A 22,988-nucleotide genomic window follows, 5' to 3' on the forward strand; every position below is an offset into this window, starting at 1 on the left:
CGACTTAAAACTCATTTCTGTGAGTGTGTTTGGAGATAAACACCAGTGAGCAAAGGTCGAGTTTAAAGTTCATCCGGGAATGACAGTGTGTCTGCAACACAGTGCACAATATGATCAATGTGTGTGTTGTTTAGGTGGTGTGTGTTTTGAAGCTTTTTGTGCGAATGGTCGCCATGGTCACGCTGGGACGGACAGCATTACTTCGCTGCCTGCTGTTGTCGGCCATCTTGGCGCTGATTGTCTTCCTCAGCTCTGTGTGGCTCCGTAAGTCAGTTCACTTGCGAGCCCTTATTGTGGCTCGTCAAACCAACCCGCCCTCACCATTGACCTTTGTCTGGCGCTTTTAATGCTCTCCGTACACTCCGCAGCTCAGATTGGCGATGTTGGAGATTGTGACCCGGCACACTTCCCATGTCGGACGTATAGAAAAACGGTAAAAATAAACATAAGCTGATTGGAATGTTTCTCCTGATGTAAAGTCCTTTTCTCTCATCCTCAGCCTCAGCCTGACATAGTCCTGCCCCTCATCAAAGAGTGCCCCGGCCAATCGTTTCAAGCGTCACGTCTGCTCCACTTTTTGACGTCCAGCATCTCCATTGCCGATGATGTCCTCCTGGAGCCGTACCTACAGAGTTGGGATCAGCTGATCACGTACGCTCCAATCACAAACCGTGGCGGGACCGCAGACTAACCGCTCTCTCTTCTGCCGACAGCTTCATGGAATCTCTCGGACCCGTGGTCTCGTTCTTCTCTCAGAAGGTCAACGAGAAGATGGGCCTGATCCGACAGCTGGCTCGCACACATGGGCCGGAGGGAGGGGTGAGAGGAGCAGCGGACGAGTGACCTCATGCGGCTTTGTGACCAAACACGCAGTGTGTGTGGTTCTGCAACAAGTGTTCATTAGTTGCCAACTGAACTGTCTGCAACTCATTTGGCTGGAGCACAGTAGGGGCTTAACCCGTTTGCTGCTTATTGGGCTGCACACAACAGCATCTTAACTTTTGCTGCTTAAACGGGTTGCAGATTATAGCGTTTGGGGCTTAACCATTTGGCTGCCTAAACAGGTTGCAAAAGGGGAGCTGAACCAATTTGTACGTATGCCTGTGCTCCCTCTGTAGGCGTACCGCTCAGTACGCTCCATGGTGGAGGCGGAGCTACGTGAGGGCATGGTGGACTTTTCCCGCCGCACCGATTCAGGCTGCAGGACGCTGCTGCGCTTGCATCGCTCGCTGCTGTGGCTCACCATGACGCTGGACGGCCTGACGCACGCCCCCGACCAACACGGACGCCTCAAGACGCCCGGCGAGCTCAGCGGGTATGGACACACCTTTGACGGATGATGTCCATCTTCATTCCTGTACTTGGGCTTATTATTTATTATTATTTCTGTACTTCTGCTTAAATATAGAGTTTGAGCACTGTTGCCACCTCTGCACCACAGGGACGCCTACCAGGTAGCGCTGGCCCCCCACCACTCGTGGATGCTTCGACAGGCCGCAGAGCTGGTCTTCCTCGCCCTCCCGGACCGGGAGTACTTCCTACGGCTGGTGTGTGCCCAGAATCAGCGCGAGGCGGAGCCCGCCCTGCGCGACATCATCCGCGCTCTACAGAGGGTCCACGGTGCAACCCAGCGCATCCTGGAGCAGCATTCCATGCTGGACCTGCCCTGACGACAATCCCCCCCCCCCCCTCCCGGTATTACGAAGGTCAAGTGCAGCTCCAAATGGATGAAGAAAGTCATTTATTGATTACTGAATGGACATGCAGACAGGAAACATTCACATGTTCAACTGATTAACAATCAATAGCACATACACATCCCTCGTTGGTCTTGATTTGACTGCTAGCATTGATAGCGTAAGCTGGTTTGTTAACTTTTTCCCCATCAATCTTTGGTTGACAAGGCTGGTTCACTCTTAAAAGTTATTTATGGGAATATGATGCAACCAATTTACAGTAATCCCCCGCATATTCGCCATTAATCATCTTTGGATGTTGGTGGATGTAAATTAGCTGGTGTGTGACGTGATTTTTGCTTTACGGAGATCAAATAATCTTTCATTCAAATATTTATTTTTTAAGATCATATTGTAAGATGAGTTTGAAATAATATTTAACATAAATTAGGCCACTCGCTATCCACGAATAGCAGGGGATTAATGTATTATGTGTACCACAAAAAATAATCAATAAAATAGGACGTCATGTGTAACGGAGTTGCGGTAGCATTAGCTACAGCCTTTGAGCATGCTAATAAAAAAAAGAAAAAAAAGAAAACGTGATAGCCACACAATGAACATGCGAAAATGTTAGCAGAGTTGGTCCACATGCTAATAAACCCATGATGTCAGCCTTGTTAGTTTCACTATACTAATAAACGTAGAACATTAGCCGCGGTTGGGGAACATGCTAATAAACTATGCTAATGACAATCTTGGTGGGGAAATAGTTAAAAACAGGCATGAGCACTGAGCCTGTGGCGTGTGCTGGCTTGTTAGCTTTGAAGACACCAGTTAGCGTCACATTTTGACTACGGACTACTGAATATTGAAAAAAATGCTACTCACAAAAAGTTAATGGATATTGGGCTCTCGGGTGCAATTTCAGGATGAACCTAAAATTCGCTTTCCAGCTTATAAACAATTTGCTTTTTCTTTACACAAATTCACAACAGATGTTTAAACAATTAGTTAACTAAAACAATTCCATGGATGATATATGCCTTTCTGTGACTTGCTGTTCATCGTTCTATATATCGCTAGCTTGCAGATTTAGGTTCCTAAAATGTCACCCCAAAAGCTTAAAAAATCAAATCAAATAAAAAACTAACTTATTGTGAGTAGTTTAGGTCAGTCAATTCTAAAGGGATATGAACATAACGTTTTGGCACTTAAGAATTTCAATGCACACAATGGAACACAATCAAAAGTAAGAATGCCATGAAATGAATTCATGAGTTTGCTAATTAAAATCAATGTCATTCGACTCCGCCCACTCATTCTTTGACTCGGATGGCGTTGCTGGTGAGCACGCACGCGGATTCATTCCTTCTGTAATGCGAAAATGTCCAATTTTAACTGGTCGCTTTAAAGGGATGATTGGTCACCGTGTTGTCCCTGTGGGGGAGGGGGCCACAGCGAGTCACAACACTGTGGACTGCTAGCTTTGCCCTTTAGCCATCCATGCTAAGGAAGTTAGCGCTTAACTACCTCCTGGAGGCTGGGAGGTGGAATACATACCCAAATTGAACCATCACAAAATGACATCATATCGATCAGAGGACATCACTCACATCCGCCATCTTGGCTGTCCAACTAGGGATGTTTAAATTAATTGTGACCTCATCGGAATGAAAATGGCAGCCACCATCTCGTCTTCTTCTTCTATCTTGCCGTCACTGCAGATAGCGGTAGACTTTGAAGCAGTGGTTTCCTGAGTCGGCCACCACCACGTGTCCGTCCTGGGTCAGGGCTAATCCTTGCGGACCGTATAAGGGGTCGGCCGACGTGTTGATGTAGGATAGGAAAGAACCGCTGCCATCAAACACCTGAACAGGAAGACAATTCGGAAGTTTTATTTCTATTGCGCTCCTCACAGGGAATTAGACTAGGGAAGTTTTTCTGACAAGTGACACCTGTATCCGACTGTTGCCCCAGTCGGCCACGATGATGTTCCCGTTGGTGTCCACAGCCACGCCCGTTGGGGCGTTGAACTGTCCATTGCCTTCGCCGTTGGATCCGAACTTGAGGAGCAGCTCCCCTTCCGGCGTGAACACCTGCCAAAGCACAAAAACATCCTTCAACTTCTGAATCTTAAGACAACAGACCAAAGCTACAGAAAGAGGAAACAGAGCTGAAGTCTTAAATCTTAGATTAGCCGAAGCCCGCTACCTTGACGGAATGGTTGTGGAAGTCAGTCACGATGATCTCATTGTTCTTGTTGACGGCGGCAAAGTGTGGACCTTGGGGAAACGAGCACACAAAGGTTAAAGTGGGTCATGTGATCCGGCCAGCGCACCTGACCTTACCTGCAAACTGCTTGTCGCCATTCCCACGACTGCCGAACTTTGTGATGAGCTTTCCGCTCAGTTGGAAGATGAAGACCGTGCACGCTTTGTTGTCCACTACGATCACGTGACCCTCGTGGTCCACCGACACGCCCTTGGGTCCCATCAGCCTGCCCGAGCCCAGCTTGGCCTGTCCAATCCATGTAAGCATGACAGGTTAATTAACAACCATCGGTCCATGTACTAGCACACTTTCTTTGTGACACCCACCTTGAACTTGCCGTCGCTGGAGAAGATGCTGACCCACTTGTTGTCATAGTCGGCGATGATGATGTCACCGCTGGCGTGCACCGCCACACCTGTAGGCCGCTGCAGTTGCCCCGGCGACCGTCCACGTACCCCAAATCGACTTTTGAATTCTCCCTGGCTGGAGAACACCTAAAATCACCGGAAATAAAGTCATTACGATTTAATATTTGTCGTTCAAGCAGAGGTGGCAAATCCGGGTCCAGAAAGTAAAAACCCTGCCACAGTTTGCCTTTAGTCCCAGGTGCTAGCTAGCTAGCTCCCTAGCAGGTAAACAAGCTACCAGGGAGCTAGCTAGCTAGCACCTGTGGCTGAAGTCAAACTGTGGCAGAGTTTTTACTTTCTGGACCCGGATTTGCCATTTATGCATTTAAGTATTCACTACAACAAAATTCCACCAATCAAGTGTGGTGTCACCTGCACACACTGGTTGTTGCTGTCAGCGATCAGGATGCTCCCGCTGGCGGCTGCGGCGACCCCTTGAAGGTTGGTGAACTCTCCCTTGTTCCGCCCCTTGGTTCCGATCCGAAAGATGAGGTCGTCCTCGATGGGGTTCTGGGTTTTGCGGCGCGGCGTTCCCAAGGCGCTGCTGGCCCTTTTGGAACCCTTTTTCTTCTGGCCCGGGGACTTGCCCCGTCGCTTGGCGCCTTCCGAGGAACCCGTGGATGGCGTGGCGTTGGCCGCAGAGTTGGAGGGCGTGGTGGTGGAGGGTGAAATCTGGAGAGAAGTTTCTCTGATCTGTATATATTGCTGGATAGTTGATAGGCCAAGACTTTTGAAGCTGCAAGGCCGCCATATTACCACTCCCAAGAAACATTTCTCGGCATACGATTCTATACATTTTACAGTGTCGAAGTTGGAGAACATTTGAGACAGTACTCAATAGAAACAGCATGATTTATGATGTTTTAAATTTGTTGAACATAAACAAGAGGACTTCAGAAATTTTACAAATTGCCTTAAATAAATACATGTATAAATTATATGTTTAATTATGTTTGCAGGAGAAAACTTTTTTTTATTAAAGAATTATAACTATAATTCAACAAAATATGCCTTTTCCAAATTTATGTTGGGGTCAAAGGAACTGAGGGTGAACTGAAAAGGGGGCTTCAAAGCAACATATACCGTCCACTGGTGACCACCCCATCACAAACCAGCCCCCAGTTTATATAGTAATCTGCTCACGAGATGGGAGGGGTAAGATGGCCGCCCTGTGGCTTCAAGGGCTTGCACGGACGTGTATGCCTGGGCTATCAGCTATCCAGTAATATATACAGATCAGTGGTGTCTACATTGATATGGTTAAAGAGGAAGTCAACCTTAAACATTTTTGACAATAATATGTTATATGTGTTGTCGTTTTTCTCCCATCTCAGGGGGCAGTCATTTTACCACATGCTGTCGACTGAAGATGACATCGCAGTTGCTCCGAGCTCAGGAAACGACCAATCACAGCTCACCTGTTTTCTGAAGCTGAGCTGTGGTTGGTTGTTACCCGAGACCTTGAGCAACTGTGATGTTTACACTGGACAGCAGGTAACAAAATGGCCACCTTCTGATATTGATAAAAACTGCTGGATTTTGCTGCTTAACTCATATTCCACTAACACAATATTAACCAACATACCGTATTTAGAGTAGTCGGGCTGCATAGAAGATATTATTGTCTTTAAATATGGTTCTACGAGCACATTTCACCCACCAGTGGCGTGCCAACGCTCAGTTTGAAGGGACTTCCTTTAATGTGTTGGTCGTACAGACGCAGCGCCAGTGAAAAGTCGCCCTCTTTGGGCACCACGTAGACAAACTCATATGTTCCATTTTTGTGGTCCACAATCTCGCCATCCACGATGCTGCCGTCGGGCGTGAACACCTGCGGGAAGGAAAATACCAAGACAAGATCAGCAAGCCTCATCGACATTTTGTTTTGGCGGTCATGTGCACAACCTCAGCTGACAGGATGGCGTTTCCACTCTTGCAAGCCCCTCCGGATTTGTCTCTGGTTACTATGGTGACGGAAGAAGGGAGTCCCACGATACTCTGTTCCAGGCCGGCGCCCATGGCCTCGCTCTGGCTCGCCACGGCACTGAGAAAGAGGATGATGTGGATTTAAATCAGACAAGGCTTGAGCATCAGACCAACACTTTGTAAGCCTCTTACCTGGTGGTAACAATAGTGCCCAGGTTGTGGATCCACTTGCGCAGTCCATCCGTCTCCAGGACCAGGTCCAGCTGGTCGTTTTCCTCCGGTTGGCACGACAGACCTCGCCTGGCCAGCTCCTCCAGCTTCCCCTTGAGGTCCAGCTCCACTTCCAAGTTGCCGGCACACGCCTCCGTCGCCAAGACTTCCTCTGCATGGGTGCAGGCAGACGACACGGCGCCCTCTCCCTGCTGGAGGCTCTCGAGCTGAGACTGCAGCACCTGGGGTCACCACAGGACAACATAACAGGTTACGGCTGGCTCGCGAACCCACTTCACTACCAAAATGCTTTGCTTCACTTCAATCACCTTGTGCTTGAGGCCAAAGGTCACCTCCAGCTCCATGAGAAGAACACTCTTCCTCACGTCTAGCTGCTTGTGAAGGTCCTCGAAGCTGGACAGGATGTCCTCCTCGATGGCTGCCCTCTGATTGGTCAGCTGCTGGACCATCTCTCCCACCACCACGGCGGCGGCCGAAATCTGTGGTAGTCTGGAGAGCACAAGTTGTCTGGTGATTCCATAAATCCTTTCAAAGTGTCAAAGGAAGTGGGGCAGCGCCTAGCCAGCCTCGCCTCAGATTGGGCAATCTCAGAAAAAGCAGGACTAGCACAGAGCAACACCGCCATCTAGTGGTAAAATTGCGGTACTACTACAGAGGAGGCTATTGGCAAGTGTTTTTGAGTTTTATCCAAGCAAGTCTCAAATTTGGTAACTTAAGGGGAAGTCAACCAAAAAATGAACAATGTATTCTGGTTAATATTGCGTTGGTGGAATATGAGTTATGCAGCAAAATTCAACAATTTTTATCAATATCAGAAGGTGGCCATTTTGCCTGTCGAGTGAAAATGACATTACAGTTGCTGAGGTCACAGGTAACAACCAATCACGGCTCAACTTCAGAAAACAGGTAAGGTGTGATTGGTCGTTGCCTGAGCCCTGAGTAACTGTGATGTCATCTTTAGTTGACAGTAAGTGGCAAAATGGCCGCCCCGTGAGATGGATAAAAAAACGCCTGGATTTTGCTTCATAACTCATATTCCACGAATGTAATATTAACTCATGAGCCATTTTCATTGAAGCAATGCCCTTCGCTCTCGGCTATTTTACAGAATTTTGACTTATGAAATGTGTATTTGTATCTGTTTCCGTTTTGCAGCAATTAACATGAGAATATAGCTAAGTTTCATCATTATTCACAAACCTGTTGAAAACACTGGGAAAAAGAGCTTGTTGCAAAATGGCCTCTTATACTCTGCTGCCACATGCTGGACATTTTTTGTAATAACTACCATTGCTTTAAGCGACCTCTTCATGTCAGAAGCTCTATCAAACCCCTACAAAAAAAAGTATACGTTTTTGGTAGTGCAGGACAAAGTATTAAAATAAAGAATTTATACTGTTTGGGGTTTGAATGAGTTAATCAGAATGTTCAGACTAGTGAAGCCACATAAAACGTATAATTATCCAAAAATCTTTAAGGTTGACTTCCCTTAAGTCAATTTGAGTCCAAATCCCACTGACTCAAGTCACCATCTCCTTTCACCTGTCATGAGCCGCCCTCATCCCCGCCTCCAAGGCGCGCCGGTGCTGCTCCAAGGCCTCGCCTATAGGCACCCTGGGGTGCTCGCTGTGCTCAGGCACGCACTCGCCGCACAGAGCACGAGCGCACGGCAAACAGTAGTCGGACACCTGCGGATGACATAACGTCAAGGATGGCGACAGCGCGGGCGCGCATCACGTGGCCGCCTCACCTTGCCGCCATGTTGCGGGCAGGTGTCCTTAGTGGGCGGAGCCTCTAGCACGGTGCACTCCTCACTGCTGCTGTCTGGAGAGTGTTGATGCGCCGCCATCAGTCCATGAGGCAGTCAGAGGCGGCCCAAGGCATAAGCAAACTAAGCCGTTCAAACAGATGATGTTGCACTCAGTTCACTCGGAAGAGAAGAAGAAGAAGGCGGTTACGGCGGAAAGGCCCCCCCCGTGAGAGACGTTAAGTAGGTCACGCTCGTGTCTTCAGAGTGAGGGTGATGCTGTGGTTGCCATGGAGACCAAAAGTGGAGCCATCTCAAGCCTTTGATCCTAAAATGCTACATTCACGCAACTTAATTTGTTCCGTGAGCCCGCTCGTAACGCAAAACACTCGTATGTCAAATCGTCGGTCCTCGTTTACATTAATAGGAATGGCGTTAATCCCTTCCAAGGGGCATAATTCAGTCATGCAGGCACGAACAAAAGTTTCACAATGACTCCGGTGGCATTAATAATCTATCTTTGCAGAGGACAAAGAATATATGCCTGTGAGAATTGTTACATTTACACTATTTGTGTTCACATATCAGTTGCTTAAAGGAGTATAAAACTGCAACAATGATGCTAGATTATTATTTTTTTAGCTCATCGATTGCATTTTGCATTGTTTGTTAGCATTAATCTAGCGGACTTTCTAAGGCAAAGCTATGTAGTTGTTTTAAATGCAGTACACAACATGTAATTCTCTTCATCTGGCAGTGGTTTGAAGTCTCTTTTTTCCAATGCTCTTATCTTAGAATTTCAAAGCAGTCATTCAAAAATCAAAGCAAAAAATCTGGGGGTCTGATCTCGAAAACCTTATCGATACCTACCATACCTCAAGACATTATTGTTCAGTCCCCTGGCGGTTTATTACGTTTTGGAATCATAGTTAGTCGTATATTCGCTGTTTTATAGATAATAATAAAAATTTCGAGGGGGAACGTCACATTTCTCACCTTTTTTCGCTATTCGTGGATAGGCCCCACCCTCTGCTAGTAGTGGGCGTTTACTGTACACAGGTATAATCCTTTTTGCAATTCAGTAATGGCAAGTGACTTTCCGTATAGTTTGCATATTCACCAATGTAGCAGTAATCATATCATTCTAGTCTAGTGGCATAGCTGCTGTCACTATTAGCGCTCAGGATGCTAACTTCATGCGCACACGCAGGCCGGATGTCGCACAAGCAAGCTACAGATGCTACTGTCTCTTCCCTCCATCATCATCCCTCCATCTTCACTCTGTCACTCGCCATCTCATCACAACGTAGTGACATGTAAAAGGTGGGAGGGTAGAAACTTACCAGGTTCCAGTGCGACGGACGCACGGCCGAGCAGCATGTGTGTGTTTTCCAGCCTCAAGCCATCCTTTTTCTGCCTCTGTGCGTGTGTGAGGAGGGGGGAAGGAGGATGCCACCATCATCATCATCATCATGGCAACACCAGCAGCAGCAGAAGCAGAAGGAGGCGGGGGGGATGGGCGTCCAATCTGCTTCAATGTAACGTCCACCAATCAGGAACAAGTTTAGGGACGCGACCTGTCCTCCCTTCGTTTCCCCTCCAGCCGCTAGGTGGCGATGATGTACAAGAGGCTACATATGAAAAGGGATCGGAAGCACTCGGGAACATTCGGATTCTGTATGCTGAAGCGCGAGTACGCGCAACCTCGAAGACGATGGTAACTCCGATTTAATAACCACTTTTTATTAAATAATATTTTGCTCCACGTAATAAGAAAAGCACACTGTATCGTATGGTCCTGGTAGTTTGCGCGTAGGATTGTCTTAGTACACGGATGGTTGCCGATTGTCTTTAGTTTTTACCGTCACCTCGTTGTGAGCGAACACCTTGGCTTGATTCGTCAATATCACACGCCACAGCATATGGAGCGGTTATTAATTAAATATATATATAAATCGATCCATTTTTTTACAAGTTTAACTAGATTGGGTCAACGTTTGCTTGTGGTCAACACGTGGTGAAAGTGCTTCATTGTGATTGCAGGGCTTGTACTCTTCTCATCTGAAATCTACAAAAGGTTCGAAACTGCATGATGTATTCTTTTCTTATTTCTTGAATCCGCTCGCTGTGATGACGACTTTTCCTGCCATTCGTAGTTTCCACCAGAGGTCATGTGACCAAAGATGGCTAAATACTTCCTTGGATGTCTGAGCGAGCTACTTTAAAATGACTAGTTGATGTTGATACTGTTTACATTAAAAACTAACTTATTGTATCTTACTTTCCAGATGAATCCCCCATAGTGGCTGTTCTAGAAGCAAGAAACCATGAGCCAGTGAGGTATGAACAGTTTTTAGTGCCCCTTCTACGTCATTGTCGCTGTGATGACGATTTTTCCTGCCATTCGTAGTTTCCACCAGAGGTCATGTGACCAAAGATGGCTAAACTCTTCCTTGGATGTCTGAGCGAACTTCGCAATATGGCTTCTTGTCACGGTTGCTTAGATTGAAAACCAACGTCATGTATTTTTTGTTTCAGGTGAACGTCCTGTAATGGCCATTTTGTGAGCAAGCAGCCAAGAGCCATTCAGGTACGTTTATAAAAATAAAATAAAACAAGTAACTACCAGTACTTTAGCACCATTGTCGCTGTGATGACGATTTTTCCTGCCATTCGTAGTTTCCACCAGAGGTCATGTGACCAAAGACGGCTAAACACTTCCTTGGATGTCTGAGCGAACTTTGTAACATGGCTTCTTGTCATGGTTGCTTAGATTGAAAACTGACATCCTCCATTTTCTCTTTCAGGTGAACGTCCTGTGACGGCCATTTTGTGAGCAAGCAGCCAAGAGCCATTCAGGTACGTTAAAAAAAAAGTAACTACTTTAGCATCATTGTCGCTGTGATGACGATTTTTCCTGCCATTCGTAGTTTCCACCAGAGGTCATGTGACCAAAGACGGCTAAACACTTCCTTGGATGTCTGAGCGAACTTTGCAACATGGCTTCTTGTCGTGGTTGCTTAGATTGAAAACTGACATCCTCCATTTTCTCTTTCAGGTGAACGTCCTGTGACGGCCATTTTGTGGGCAAGCAGCCAAGAGCCATTCAGGTACGTTTATAAAAATAAAATAAAACAAGTAACTACCAGTACTTTAGCATCATTGTCGCTGTGATGACGATTTTTCCTGCCATTCGTAGTTTCCACCAGAGGTCATGTGACCAAAGACGGCTAAACACTTCCTTGGATGTCTGAGCGAACTTTGTAACATGGCTTCTTGTCGTGCTTGCTTAGATTGAAAACTGACATCCTCCATTTTCTCTTTCAGGTGAACGTCCTGTGACGGCCATTTTGTGAGCAAGCAGCCAAGAGCCATTTAGGTATGCAAAAAATAAAAATAACTACTTTAGCATCATTGTCGCTGTGATGACGATTTTTCCTGCCATTCGTAGTTTCCACCAGAGGTCATGTGACCAAAGATGGCTAAACTCTTCCTTGGATGTCTGAGCGAACTTTACAACATGGCTTCTTGTCACGCTTGCTTGGATTGAAAACTGACATCCTCCATTTTCTCTTTCAGGTGAACGTCCCATAATGGCCATTTTGTGAACAAGCAGCCAAGAGTCATTCAGGTATGTTAAAAAGAAAAAAAAGGGGGGGGGTGGGAGATGTACCAGTACTTTAGCATCATTGTCGCTGTGATGACGACTTTTCCTGCCATTCGTAGTTTCCACCAGAGGTCATGTGACCAAAGACGGCTAAATACTTCCTTGGATGTCTGAGCGACATTGCTGGATGATCATGTGTCAGTCGTGGTCATGGCGCAACGTGCTGATTCTTGTCTTGTCCTCTTCCCACAGGTTTGCTTCAAGACGGTGGCACATCGAAAAACTTTTTTCTTTCTTTTCTTTTTTACTAATTCAACTGAATAAAAGAACTTTAAATCTTTACTGTGTGGCTGGCTTATTTTCAAAACACCCTTTGTACATAAATTGGGATAAAATAGCGTTTTTTACTGTTACTACAGTAGTCAGTGATGTGAAATTCTTCTTTTAGCTGAATTTTGACTCTCCTGACTTGCCATACAGTCAGAGGTTATGGTAACAGCTGTTAGCCCGTCTAGCTAGCACTTGCTGTTAGCCATGCTCGTCTAACCAGCGCAGTCAGTGACACTCGAATTCAGCCAGGATGGCGGGTATGCAACCTCAGGTAGGTAACTTCGCTACAAGCGGAAGCGTTTATTTGTTGTTTAGTTTTGGAGGGAATCCTTAATTCGCTATATCGTCCTCGTGACTAACAATGTGTGTAGCATGTGTGAAAGCACTCCTTCGACGTGGCACAAGTCTCCAAAAATAAGTCCTCTGTTAACTACAAATGACAGTTATCCCTACCACACATATCCAATCCCCACTGCTACCTCTAGAATGATCTGCTGAAGATGACTCCCAGAGAAAACTGGAGGTGAGTGGACAAGTCTCAAGTGATCCACAATAGTTCAAACTCAATCATTTTATGGAGAGAGAAAAAATAGACCCATTTTTGCAACATCTGTAGGATGCAACACGAGCGTCTGCACGTCAAACACCAAGGTCACGAGGCCATGCACGCCGAGATGGTTCTGATCCTGATGGCCACCCTCGTGGTGGCCCAGATTGTGCTGGTCCAGTGGAAGCAGCGCCATCACCGCTCATACAACGTGAGTGTGCGCGCGTGTTACGTGAGATGCTTCAGGAAGTCTCACAACTGTTGTCCTCAGTTGGTCACGCTGGTCCAGATGTGGGTGGTTCCTCTTTACTTCACCGTCAAACTCTACTGGTGGAGGTTCCTTTCCATGTGGGGCGTCTTCTCCGTCATCACCAGCTACGTCATCTTCAGAGCCACACGCAAGCCGCTCTCTTGCAGGACGCCAAGGTCGGCGAGGCGGCAGAACACAACTCGGATTTCCATTCATGGTACTTGCTCGCTTAAGCGCCTTCTCTCTTAAGGCTGGTGTACAAATGGTTCCTGTTGATCTACAAACTGAGCTACGCCGTGGGGCTTCTGGGCTACATGGCTATCATGTTCACCATGTTTGGCTTCAACGTCGTCTTCAGGTGAGTTGGACGTGACGCGCGCAGGCTTGCCATGAACTTGACGTTTCTGTGGATGTTTAGGATCAAGGCGGAGGACTCCATGGATGTGGGCGTGGTCATGTTGTTCTACGGGCTTTATTACGGCGTGCTGGGCCGGGACTTTGCCGAGATCTGCTCCGACTTTATGGCGTCCACCATCGGGGTAACGTGTTATCACTTGCGCTGTATTCGTGGTGTATTTTTCACGGTTGTACGATTCAAAAAAAATTGTGCACGTGTGCGCAGTATTACAGCCGCGGCGGCATTCCGAGCCGCAGTTTGAGCGAGCACATCTGCGCCGTGTGCGCTCAGAAGCTCCTGGTGCACGTGGACGAAGAGGGCGTCATCGAAGACACGTACCAGCTGTCCTGCGGCCACATGTATCCTCATTCCTCACCGCGTCCGACGCATCTTCAGGACAGCCGCTTCCTGTTGCTCCTTAACTGGCCACCTGGCCTTTTAGATTCCACGAGTTCTGCATCCGTGGCTGGTGCATTGTCGGGAAGAAGCAGACGTGTCCTTATTGCAACGAGAAGGTGGACTTGAAGACAATGATGAACAACCCGTATCCTTCTGTCCAATCCTGTGCGCGCGTGTGTCAACGTGTGTGTGTGTGTCTGACCGTCTTTAACGGTGTTCCGCACTCAGCTGGGAAAAGACGCACGTCCTGTATGGACAGCTGCTGGACTGGCTCCGGTACCTGGTTGCCTGGCAACCCATCATCATCGGCGTCGTCCACGGGATCAACTTCTCACTGGGGCTGGAATAGGATCCCTGAGGAGCGCCATTACCAAACAGTGTCTTGGAGTCAATTTGTGGACTAAACATTGGGATGCGTTTTTGCTCCCTGGACACAAGCGTTCTTTCGGTTCGTGTGTTTTGGACATTGACTCATCCACTTTACGTCTCTTTTGGAGGTTGTAATGTTTTGTGTGTGACTAAAGTGTTGTTTAAATAAATACAAAATCCAATAAACTCATGCTTGATGGCCCTTTGGACTAAAACATCCAGCAAGTTCCTGACATTGATCAAGTTTCCCGTCAGTCCTGGTCATGTTTGCTGTGTGAGGACATGTACTCACAGAGCTCCGCCAATAGGAGCAGGGGGCGGAGTAGGCGAGCATAAAAAGCGTCTTTGAGAGCCGCGGGACAGAAGAGCAAAGCCGAGATGAAGACGACCTGCGCGTTGCTGCTGCTGTTCCTTTGCGTGAGTGGGGTCGTCCCACAGGGCAACCTGGACTTCGACGAGTACGACACGGTGAGCCGAGCGAGCCACTTTCAAACTGGCGCCCTTTCAAAATAGCCGCTGACGGTTTGTGCTTTGTGTGCAGGACACAAATACCACGTCGAACACCAACGCGACGGTACGTCACGCTCTTCAATCCGTCCGACTCGTTACTGTCCACATCCAACAAGCGTCTTTGTGTTCACAGGATCAAACAGGACCCGATGCCAGAGGCCACCGCCCGCTCACTCGGGGCCGGGACTCCTACAGCCCCAACCGCTATTCGCCGCCTCCAATTAGTGGTGGCAGCAGGTCAGTCTTCTACACACAAATGTATTAGCCATGATGCTAACACGGCGTCTGTCCAGGTATCATGGACGCCCCACAACCCAGTCCAGAGGACATCAGGTGGACGACGAGAAGAAGGTGCACCCAGAATCAGGCGGATGTTCGTATGGCGCTGGGGAATTGGTAAACCTAACTTTATAATAAATCTGAAAACAGCAGATGCCCCAGAATTGAACCCTGTGGAACACCATATGTTCTGTAATATGAATTCATATTTCACATATTCGTCTGCCCGCTTTGATCACAATAAGCGATCGAACCCAGGCTAAGAACAGCTGGTTTCGGTACTATTCATGACTATGCTTTGCCCGCCCTCACCAGGGCGTGTTGTGTCCGAACGGCTGTGAGCTGAAGACTGCGCTGCTCAAGCAGGAGAAGAGTGTCACGACGGTGAGTTTATACAATAGTTTCCTAACATTAATTGTGCCATGGCATATGAGAAAAAAATCTCAAGACCACCAAACAAAAATGTCAAAAAACAATGATAGTGTTAGGGGTCTGCAACCTGTGACGCGAGAGCCACATGTGGCTCATTAGTCCCTTTCCTATGGAGCTCTAAGAAAATAAATTGTAGAAAATAATATTTTTTACATATTCATTTGTATTTTTTTAAGATAAAATGTTCTTCAACTGAATTAAAGATTTAGAGGAAAACATGAATAATTAAATATTCAAAAAAAATATCAGTCCAAAGTTTTAAGTTGTCAAAAAAAGATGAAAAGGTTTTTTAAAATTACTTTAAAATGTCCAGAAAATGACCATAAAATGTACGCGAAATTGCCCCAAAAATGTAAATGTCAGAACTGAAAAAAAGGGGCAGAATTTATTTTTCAAAAAGTAACCTAAAATGTCCAAAAACAAGAGAAAGGCAGAAAATTACTATTAAATATTTTTGCCCTAAAAAGTCAGAAAATGTATTTATTTATTTATTTATAATAATAAAAAGGGCAGAACAGAAAACTTTCATAAAGTAACAAAACAAAAGAAGAAATCCTGAAAACTACCATAAAATGTTCACAAAATTGGCAAAAAGGTAAAAAAAATAATAATAATTAAGGAGCAGAAAATAACGTTTAACAAGTACCTAGAAAATGTCCCAAAACAAGTCTAAAAAATTACCATAAAGTGTCCACAAAAATGTCAGAAAATTGCTGACAAAAAAGGCAGAAAAAATTGCCATAAAATGTCCAAAAAAGGAAAAGAGGCAGAAAATTACCGTAACGTCCATAAAATTGCCAAAAATTTAACAGAAAGGTAGAAAAATGTCGGAAAAATTGCCAAAGTGTGGCAAAATGTCAAAGTATTGGATACGCTAACACACAGTTTCCTTCATTACAATCTTCAAACGTTTTGCAGCTCCACGCACATTTTTGATCATTTATTTGGCCTAAAATGGCTCTTTTGACAGGAAAGGTTGCCGACCCCTCATCTCGTGGAAAACTATTTAACTGTTCTGCCCGGTCACTATCATACATAAATAAAGAACCCGCCGCTTCTCACTTGTTCCAGAGCATCGACGAGTTGACGCCTCTGGTGGACGAGCTGTCGCGTTCGTCCAACATCGTCTACAACTTCGCCAACGACATGTCCTCCTCGCTCACCGAGCGCCAGCGAATCATCGGAGGTCGGTGACGCCGCCCGCTCGTGTGGCATACCTCCTCCCGCGCTCCCGTGTCCCATCGTGCATTTCCTCTCCCCGCAGACAATGGGCGGGTGGTCAACCAGTACACAAGTCAGGTGGAAGAACAGCATGCTTTCATCAAGGAGACGGTCGACACCGTCTTTCCCTCCACCATTCGGATCCTGCAGGTGGGCGTTACACATCACATGCGTTGATGGCAATTAGCACTTTTGGTGCTATGTTTAGCAACTTGTCAGACTACCATAGCAATTCCTTAGCAACAAGTATGCAATGACATCCTCCTTCTTGTGACGAATATAGCAGCCTTTTGTAATATCCCACATCGGCTCGTTGGCAACACTAAATTAGCCATTGGGAGTGACAGATTTCACCACTAGGGGGTGCTGTTGTCATACCCACGCAGGGCGTCGTGGACAAGATCCGTTTGAAGATCGAGAAGCTGGAGAAGGCCATCCAGGCGCAGAGGGAGCAGTGCAAGGACCCGTGCCAGACCAAATGCCCCATCCCTGTGGTGACCGGTGAGAAAAAAAAATGGCAGAGTATTAATATCAAAATAAATGCTCAAATGTCTTTTTGTACTTTTCAGGAAAGGAGTGCGAGGACATTTACCGCCGTGGCGGGAAAGAGTCACAGATGTACCTGATCCAACCGGATCCCTTCGCGCCCGCGTACAAAGTCTTCTGTGACCAAAGTTCCCGTAACGGAGGTAGGTCAGGGTGGGGGAGGAGCCTGGCTGGTGAGGAACATTGTCTCACATGGACGTGGTCCACCAGGATGGCTCCTCATCCAGAACCGAATGGACGGGAGCGTGGACTTTGGCCGACGCTGGGACGAGTACAGACGTGGTTTTGGGAACATCGCGCTGGACGTGGGCAAGGGTCACTGCGAGACCCCAGGTCAGTTTTTTTTTTTTTTTTAATTGTATGGAAAGGGAACAGAGCTACGAACATCACGTCCTGTCATGTGACAGGCGAATACTGGCTGGGCAACGAGCGCATCAGTCAGCTGACCAAGATGGGTTCGACGGAGGTTCTCTTCGAGATGCAGGATTGGACGGGCGCCAAGGTGAGCATGGGGGCTTGTCGTCTTACCAAACACGAATGTACTTACCAGCACTTATTAGTGGTGCAACGGATCACAAAAGTCACGGTTTGGATCGTGTTTTGTAAAATGCTTTTCCCCATTAAATTAAATTAAAAAATCGATTAAAAATGCCTAATATAGCCGTTTAGAATTTAGGAACGCAACTTTAAGTGCAATATGAGGCAAAAACTTTCTCATTTTACACATGGTTCATGTGTAAAATAACAAGGTACTCAGGGTTTAAACTTGTGTTAAATCTAACAATCTAAACTGCTATGATCGACATTTTTATTTTTATTTTAATAATGAAAATACCTCAAAGTGTAATTTAAGGCATATTCCCTTCCTTTAAACATGAAGAGTGAATTACAAGGTAGCCTTGGTCCAGATTATTAACTCATTCACTGCCATTGACGTCAAAAATTCATTTGAACAATTTCTATTAGTTAAATTTTTTTCCACTTTTGTTAACAAGAGTATGAAAACCTAAAAAAAAATTTTACATTTAGAACAGATATAAAATTTGTGATTAATCTGAGTTAATTAGTGAAGTCATGCGATTAATTACGAAACATTTTAATTGCCTGCACCCCTCATTTTAAATCTTTTTTTAAAGTTTTATTTTTAATTTTTAATCTCTTCTTTTTAAAAAAGAAAAAGAAAATATAACAAATTAGGGCCGTTAGGCGATTATTTAAAAAAAATCAATAGTTAACTCACGATTAATCACACATTTTATATCTGTTCTAAATGTACAATAAAAACATTCTAGGTTTTCATACTCTTGTTAACAAAAGTGGGAAAAAATGTTAAACTAATAGAAATAGTCAAAATTAATTTTTGACGTCTATAGCCGTCAATGGCAGTAAATGAGTAAAAAAATATTATTTAAGTAAGACAGTTACTAGCTGTCAAACTCATTTACAGCTACCAGCCAGGCACCCGTAGTTAATGCTAACAGCTAGCCGCATGCTAGCCAGTAGCCACTTCTGCACCACTACTTCTCAGTCACCATGTTGCTTTGCGTCCAGGTCCACAGCCAGTACAGCCAGTTCACCATGCAGTCCGAGTCGTCCAACTACATGCTGGCGGTGAGCGATTACTCGGGCAACGGCGGGAACTGTCTCCTGGACGGCGCTCTGGAACTCTTCGGGGAAAACCGCACGATGACCAGACACCACGGCGCAAAGTTCAGCACCTACGACAGAGACAACGACAACTGGTGGGCGTGGCCACAAACGGCCCACGACGTGGCTATCGCTCAGCTCTTTGAGCAAAGATGACATTCTTCCCGTCTAACTTACCCTCTTCCACTTTACTCCAGGAGCCCCGGCGACCCCTCCAAGCAGTGCGCCAGAGAGGACGGCGGCGGCTGGTGGTACAACCGCTGCCACTCGGCCAATCCCAATGGTCGGTACTACGTGGGCGGAGCCTACACCAAACAGATGGCCAAGCACGGCACGGACGACGGCATGGTGTGGATGAACTGGAAGGGGAGCTGGTATTCGCTCAAGGCCATCAGCATGAAAATACGACCCGTCTTTGCCTCCCGATAACAAACGATAACAATAGAGACACTGTGAATAAACGTCACGCTTACTTGTCAACTTGTGTCCTCGCTGATATTTGAACTGGCAACATACTTCCTGTTTCCTGTTTGACAACACACACAGTGGAAATGGCTGGCTCATTAATAATTCTATCAACTTTATTTCACGTTTGACTGCTAACATTAGCACAATAAAACACTAACAAAAAAATTAGGGGCGGCTGGTCAACAGAGGGCGCCAGAGGCCACCACTCTGCCACCAACTATTTCCTTTAAAAAAAAATACATTAAATATTAATTGATGAAATATTTAAATGTATTTTCAGATCATAAATAGTGTTGTATAGTCAATAATGAGCGAGTCGTTTCATCCTCGCTGCAATATTGGAGGCGAGTGTGCAACGAGTGGTTGCTAATGCTAGCTTACTCATGGTGACTCGGTGTGGTTGTGCTTACTCAATACAAGGGGAATGTCATACAACAGAATGGTTATATATATTATAGAATATGACAACAACTAGTTAAAAGGGAAGTCAAGTAATATGTTGTATGTGCCCCCACTAGTTTAACACAGCATTCTGATTAATATTGGGTTTTGTGGGATATGAATTAATCAGCAAAATGTTTGTATCCATCTCATGGGGCGGCCATTTTGCCACTTGCTGTCAATTGAAAATGTCATTTGACTATTTTTTGGGTTTGGTAATGTGACGTTCGCAAGTTGAGTCCTTAGGCACTGTGATGTCAATTTCAGTCGACATCACGTGGCAAAATGGCCGCCCAATGAGATGGATAGAAACGGGTCAATTTCGCTGCTTAATTAATATTGCACAAATGCAATATTAATCAGGATGGCGTGTTTAGACGAGTGGGGCCCCATAGAACATATTGTGAAGAATTGTTTTGACTTTGTCTTCCTTTTTATTGATGTTTAAATGCTCCAGTACTTGTCATTGATCTATATTATTGAAATAATAATAATTTTGTAGGTAGTGCTAAGATTCTCTGTTTTTTCCATTCTCAGACTTTTCCACAAAGATCTGGTTTTGTCCAATGTCCTCAAACTGGGTGAGCAGTTCGCGCCTCACCGCCGGGCACTGCTTGTACGTTTCGGACGGGGGCGGGCCCACAAGCACAGGCCGCAGTTTGATTTGTGGGATGTCTGGCGGGGGTGGGGCCTTCTTCTTCCTTCTCTGCCTCTCAAACTCAGCCACGTCGGCCCGTAGTGTCCGATAGCCGTCGCGGTCGATGCTGAACGGCAGCGCCGTCCGGCAGGAGCCCCCACACGCTCGCAGCTTCATGTCCACGTCCACCTGGCGAGCATTGATGCCAATTTAGCACCTTTTTTTTTTTTGCTACAGAAGATTTTGCGAAAATAAATAAATAAATAAAGCCGCCGCGATACCGTCATGTGCTGCCCAACCTTAAGACTTTCAGGCGGCTCACCTCAGCCCTCCACAGCTCTTCCACCTGCCGCTGGACGCGCTCATTCAGCTCCTCCAGCCGCTGCCGTAGCCGCCGGGATCGTTGCCGGAGCGACGTCAGGTTCTTCGCCAATTCAGCAGCATCTTGCACAAACTTCAGCTCCGACACTGCAAAGGGCCCAGGGCACAATGCAATGGTTAATTGACAACAAACTCACGCAAATACTACAGTAAAAACTCGGGATGGGCGAGTACCGGTATCAGGCTGATGGGTATCGCGAATACAAAGAATAAAAACAATGGAAGGAATATAAAATTGCCATTAATTTCATGCAATTTTAAGGGAAAAAAATGCTATAATGGAATATATAGATCTTGCTAGTGGTATCGGTACGTGGTATCGGTGACTACTCAAGAGTTCAGCAAAAGCACACAAAAAAGAAAAGAAGCAAAAGTAGTGCTTTGGTGAAAAAAGAAAATAGTTCTCTGCCACAATCTCATGGAAATTTTGGTGGCAAGGAACTATATCGCATTGAGTTGAGGAGCTTCATTTAGACAAAAGTAGTGCTTTGCTACCATTGCATCACTTCTTGGTACCGGGGGAACTACGTTGAAGTGAGTTAGGGAGTTTAATTTAAAGCAAAAGTAGTGCTTTGGTGCCAAAGGATCTACGTAGAAGTGAGATGAGAAGCTTCACTTCGACAAAAGTAGTTCTTTGCCGCCAACTGGTGTCATCTTGGTGTCAAGGAACTATGTCGAAGTGAGTTGAGAAGCTTCATTTAAAGAGTCGCGGCTGGCTTTACCGTGTTGGATGACAAGGACCCTGCGGTGGTGGCGGTAGACGTTCACGACCTTCGCCATGAACTCTTCAAACGCAGCCTCCATCTTCTTGGCAGTCTTACAAAAGGCGTACAGCTTCCTGTCCGCTTCCACGTCCGCCTGCGAAAGGACAGACTGAAGGCGGCAGCCGGATGGACACGTCCCGCCCTGTTTTGGTCAAAAGACACATCACGATTCGTTTACTATGAAAAGGCTTGGAAGTAAATATGACGTCATGATGGAGTATTATTTATGATTATTATTATTACACTATTGGCTTCAAGGCCAATAAGACACCTGTCCTGTTCTTACCCAGTCGCCATGGGAACACGGCGGCACGTCCGACCGGGCGGGGCAGCGACGTTCATCGGAGGAGAGGCTGGTCTGCCGGCGGCCATGTTGGATACGCAACCTGGCGCATGCTATGGGCGCAGAGCAAATATGTGGTTAGCGAGTACACAGCGTGCGCGGGGTCCAAGGACGCCATGTTTGTTTGCTTTTGGACAGAACTTTGACACAAACGCACACTGACCGATTTATTTGCCCAATTGAAACACGAAATACGTCAAATCCTGTTAACGCAAACTTTCAAACACTTCAACTAACTGTTCAATGTATCAGTCGTAGTAGACGTCTTCAGAAAAATAAAACATCTGAATTTAGCGAATTGAATAAAAAAGGCAGAAAAGAAAATGTTCAAAAAGTAACAATAAAGGGTCCAAAAACAGAAAAGGAAAGGCAGATAAAATTAACATAAAATAGCATTGAAATTGCAAAAAAAAGGCTGAAAATGTAGTTTTAACAAAAAGGCAGAAAATAACATGTTTAAAAAGTAACAAAATTACTGCAAAAAGTACATAAAATTGCCAAAAGCAGAAAAAGTATCTAAGAAAGAAAAAATCCCGAAAATTAGTCCACAAAATTAAAAAAAATAACACTAAAATCTCAGAAAAAGGAAGAAGAGAGGCAAAATAATATGTCAATAAATTTGCCCAAAATGTCAGAAATTTAACAGAAATGCAGAAAGGTCTAAAAATATATTAAAAGTTAAGTATGAAAAACCCCCAAAAAATTACAAAAACCGAATGACCATATGTCCATAAATGTTCCAAAAATGTTCCAAAAATGACAGATATTTGACTGGAATTCAGAAAAGTAACAAATATATTGACAATTAAGTATGAACCACCTTCCTCCCTTTTTTTTTTTTTTACAAAAACGGAAGACGAAACTTTCAAAGTATTGGATGCTGCATATTTTTGTTATGGTGCAGCTCTTGAGCCCTCAGTACTTTAGACTATCACTAACGCACTGTTTCCTACATCACAATCTTCAAATGTTTTGCAGCTCCACATTTTTTTTAACTCATTCACTGCCATTGACGGCAATAGACGTCAAAAGATCAACTTTTACTGGGCTGGCAGTGAATGAGTTACTTTACTAGGCCTAAAAGGGTTCATTTAACAGTAAAGGTAGCTGACCCCCTTTCTAGTGCATTTTAGGATTATCCCTAACATTTTGTGAGTAG

At 45.5% G+C, this 22,988-nt stretch overlaps 5 protein-coding genes, 1 long non-coding RNA gene and 7 other non-coding genes across 16 annotated transcripts; 11 read left to right on the plus strand and 2 right to left on the minus strand.

Moving 5' to 3' along the window:
* Positions 1-79: 79 nt before the first annotated feature.
* Positions 80-2,985, plus strand: gltpd2a (glycolipid transfer protein domain containing 2a). Its single transcript, XM_086058448.1, has 6 exons — positions 80-264; positions 369-433; positions 500-651; positions 714-819; positions 1,119-1,315; positions 1,442-2,985. Exons 1-6 carry the CDS (start codon positions 165-167, stop codon positions 1,668-1,670), a joined length of 849 nt encoding a protein of 282 aa, XP_085914574.1. The 5' UTR covers positions 80-164; the 3' UTR covers positions 1,671-2,985.
* On the minus strand, positions 1,725-9,758 carry trim2b (tripartite motif containing 2b). Its single transcript, XM_086058438.1, has 13 exons — positions 9,605-9,758; positions 8,265-8,442; positions 8,057-8,202; positions 6,823-7,003; positions 6,476-6,735; positions 6,263-6,401; positions 6,018-6,188; positions 4,730-5,029; positions 4,277-4,444; positions 4,028-4,196; positions 3,891-3,961; positions 3,635-3,775; positions 1,725-3,547 (listed from the first exon to the last, which is right to left on the minus strand). The coding sequence occupies exons 2-13, from the start codon at positions 8,361-8,363 to the stop codon at positions 3,395-3,397; spliced, it is 1,998 nt and encodes a 665-aa protein (XP_085914564.1). The 5' UTR covers positions 8,364-8,442; positions 9,605-9,758; the 3' UTR covers positions 1,725-3,394.
* On the plus strand, positions 7,445-11,834 carry LOC147159323 (uncharacterized). Of its 2 annotated transcripts, XR_015090440.1 has the most exons (7): positions 7,445-9,978; positions 10,305-10,338; positions 10,550-10,601; positions 10,800-10,851; positions 11,069-11,120; positions 11,320-11,371; positions 11,589-11,834. It is a non-coding gene; the product is annotated as an uncharacterized LOC147159323 (long non-coding RNA). The 2 variants fall into 2 exon arrangements; XR_015090441.1 differs by lacking the exon at positions 11,320-11,371 and having other exon boundaries at positions 7,447-9,978.
* Positions 10,384-10,476, plus strand: LOC147159324 (small nucleolar RNA SNORD14). The gene has a single exon (XR_015090600.1). It is a non-coding gene; the product is annotated as a small nucleolar RNA SNORD14 (small nucleolar RNA).
* On the plus strand, positions 10,638-10,730 carry LOC147159325 (small nucleolar RNA SNORD14). The gene has a single exon (XR_015090615.1). It is a non-coding gene; the product is annotated as a small nucleolar RNA SNORD14 (small nucleolar RNA).
* On the plus strand, positions 10,907-10,999 carry LOC147159326 (small nucleolar RNA SNORD14). The gene has a single exon (XR_015090636.1). It is a non-coding gene; the product is annotated as a small nucleolar RNA SNORD14 (small nucleolar RNA).
* LOC147159327 (small nucleolar RNA SNORD14) lies at positions 11,158-11,250 on the plus strand. The gene has a single exon (XR_015090604.1). It is a non-coding gene; the product is annotated as a small nucleolar RNA SNORD14 (small nucleolar RNA).
* LOC147159328 (small nucleolar RNA SNORD14) lies at positions 11,427-11,519 on the plus strand. The gene has a single exon (XR_015090605.1). It is a non-coding gene; the product is annotated as a small nucleolar RNA SNORD14 (small nucleolar RNA).
* LOC147159329 (small nucleolar RNA SNORD14) lies at positions 11,679-11,771 on the plus strand. The gene has a single exon (XR_015090627.1). It is a non-coding gene; the product is annotated as a small nucleolar RNA SNORD14 (small nucleolar RNA).
* A 119-nt stretch (positions 11,835-11,953) lies between the features above and the next one.
* On the plus strand, positions 11,954-12,046 carry LOC147159330 (small nucleolar RNA SNORD14). The gene has a single exon (XR_015090634.1). It is a non-coding gene; the product is annotated as a small nucleolar RNA SNORD14 (small nucleolar RNA).
* Positions 12,047-12,333: 287 nt separating this feature from the next.
* Positions 12,334-14,346, plus strand: rnf175 (ring finger protein 175). Of its 3 annotated transcripts, none has more exons than XM_086058443.1 (9): positions 12,334-12,469; positions 12,684-12,721; positions 12,815-12,956; positions 13,017-13,171; positions 13,246-13,353; positions 13,414-13,534; positions 13,618-13,751; positions 13,835-13,936; positions 14,020-14,346. In XM_086058443.1, the coding sequence occupies exons 1-9, from the start codon at positions 12,449-12,451 to the stop codon at positions 14,138-14,140; spliced, it is 942 nt and encodes a 313-aa protein (XP_085914569.1). In that variant the 5' UTR covers positions 12,334-12,448; the 3' UTR covers positions 14,141-14,346. The 3 variants fall into 3 exon arrangements, with proteins under 3 accessions (XP_085914569.1, XP_085914571.1, XP_085914570.1); XM_086058445.1 differs by having other exon boundaries at positions 12,357-12,469; positions 12,642-12,721; XM_086058444.1 differs by having other exon boundaries at positions 12,361-12,469; positions 12,570-12,721.
* A 117-nt stretch (positions 14,347-14,463) lies between these two features.
* Positions 14,464-19,275, plus strand: fgb (fibrinogen beta chain). Its single transcript, XM_086058440.1, has 13 exons — positions 14,464-14,628; positions 14,702-14,734; positions 14,804-14,907; positions 14,964-15,066; positions 15,265-15,333; positions 16,453-16,567; positions 16,646-16,752; positions 16,989-17,103; positions 17,172-17,291; positions 17,359-17,481; positions 17,556-17,650; positions 18,700-18,890; positions 18,993-19,275. Exons 1-13 carry the CDS (start codon positions 14,539-14,541, stop codon positions 19,222-19,224), a joined length of 1,497 nt encoding a protein of 498 aa, XP_085914566.1. The 5' UTR covers positions 14,464-14,538; the 3' UTR covers positions 19,225-19,275.
* Positions 19,276-19,331: 56 nt separating this feature from the next.
* Positions 19,332-22,514, minus strand: LOC147159333 (fibrinogen alpha chain). Its single transcript, XM_086058449.1, has 4 exons — positions 21,773-22,514; positions 21,445-21,628; positions 20,664-20,809; positions 19,332-20,530 (listed from the first exon to the last, which is right to left on the minus strand). Exons 2-4 carry the CDS (start codon positions 21,524-21,526, stop codon positions 20,213-20,215), a joined length of 546 nt encoding a protein of 181 aa, XP_085914575.1. The 5' UTR covers positions 21,527-21,628; positions 21,773-22,514; the 3' UTR covers positions 19,332-20,212.
* Positions 22,515-22,988: the final 474 nt, after the last annotated feature.

The sequence above is a fragment of the Leptonotus elevatus genome, chromosome 17 (assembly GCF_054856555.1).
Source record: "Leptonotus elevatus isolate MCC_2025b chromosome 17, RoL_Lele_1.0, whole genome shotgun sequence".
NCBI classification, from domain to species: Eukaryota; Metazoa; Chordata; class Actinopteri; order Syngnathiformes; family Syngnathidae; genus Leptonotus; species Leptonotus elevatus.

What these genes read in the sequence shown, in the direction of transcription:
- fgb (XM_086058440.1), top strand. Translation starts at nt 14,539, where the DNA reads ATGAAGACGACCTGCGCGTTGCTGCTGCTGTTCCTTTGCGTGAGTGGG. An exon ending in CGTCGAACACCAACGCGACG is followed by an intron (nt 14,735 to 14,803) that starts GTACGTCACGCT and finishes TTGTGTTCACAG; the next exon opens with GATCAAACAGGACCCGATGC. An exon ending in CCAATTAGTGGTGGCAGCAG is followed by an intron (nt 14,908 to 14,963) that starts GTCAGTCTTCTA and finishes GCGTCTGTCCAG; the next exon opens with GTATCATGGACGCCCCACAA.
- gltpd2a (XM_086058448.1), top strand. Translation starts at nt 165, where the DNA reads ATGGTCGCCATGGTCACGCTGGGACGGACAGCATTACTTCGCTGCCTG. An exon ending in GTCGGACGTATAGAAAAACG is followed by an intron (nt 434 to 499) that starts GTAAAAATAAAC and finishes TCTCATCCTCAG; the next exon opens with CCTCAGCCTGACATAGTCCT. An exon ending in ACGCCCGGCGAGCTCAGCGG is followed by an intron (nt 1,316 to 1,441) that starts GTATGGACACAC and finishes TCTGCACCACAG; the next exon opens with GGACGCCTACCAGGTAGCGC.
- trim2b (XM_086058438.1), bottom strand. Translation starts at nt 8,363, where the DNA reads ATGGCGGCGCATCAACACTCTCCAGACAGCAGCAGTGAGGAGTGCACC. An exon ending in ACGCCATCCTGTCAGCTGAG is followed by an intron (nt 6,189 to 6,262) that starts GTTGTGCACATG and finishes TCCTTCCCGCAG; the next exon opens with GTGTTCACGCCCGACGGCAG. An exon ending in TCCACAACCATTCCGTCAAG is followed by an intron (nt 3,776 to 3,890) that starts GTAGCGGGCTTC and finishes GTGCTTTGGCAG; the next exon opens with GTGTTCACGCCGGAAGGGGA.
- LOC147159333 (XM_086058449.1), bottom strand. Translation starts at nt 21,526, where the DNA reads ATGGAGGCTGCGTTTGAAGAGTTCATGGCGAAGGTCGTGAACGTCTAC. An exon ending in GGTCCTTGTCATCCAACACG is followed by an intron (nt 20,810 to 21,444) that starts GTAAAGCCAGCC and finishes GGCCCTTTGCAG; the next exon opens with TGTCGGAGCTGAAGTTTGTG. An exon ending in AAGAGCTGTGGAGGGCTGAG is followed by an intron (nt 20,531 to 20,663) that starts GTGAGCCGCCTG and finishes AATGCTCGCCAG; the next exon opens with GTGGACGTGGACATGAAGCT.
- rnf175 (XM_086058443.1), top strand. Translation starts at nt 12,449, where the DNA reads ATGGCGGGTATGCAACCTCAG. An exon ending in TGGCGGGTATGCAACCTCAG is followed by an intron (nt 12,470 to 12,683) that starts GTAGGTAACTTC and finishes TGCTACCTCTAG; the next exon opens with AATGATCTGCTGAAGATGAC. An exon ending in ACTCCCAGAGAAAACTGGAG is followed by an intron (nt 12,722 to 12,814) that starts GTGAGTGGACAA and finishes CAACATCTGTAG; the next exon opens with GATGCAACACGAGCGTCTGC.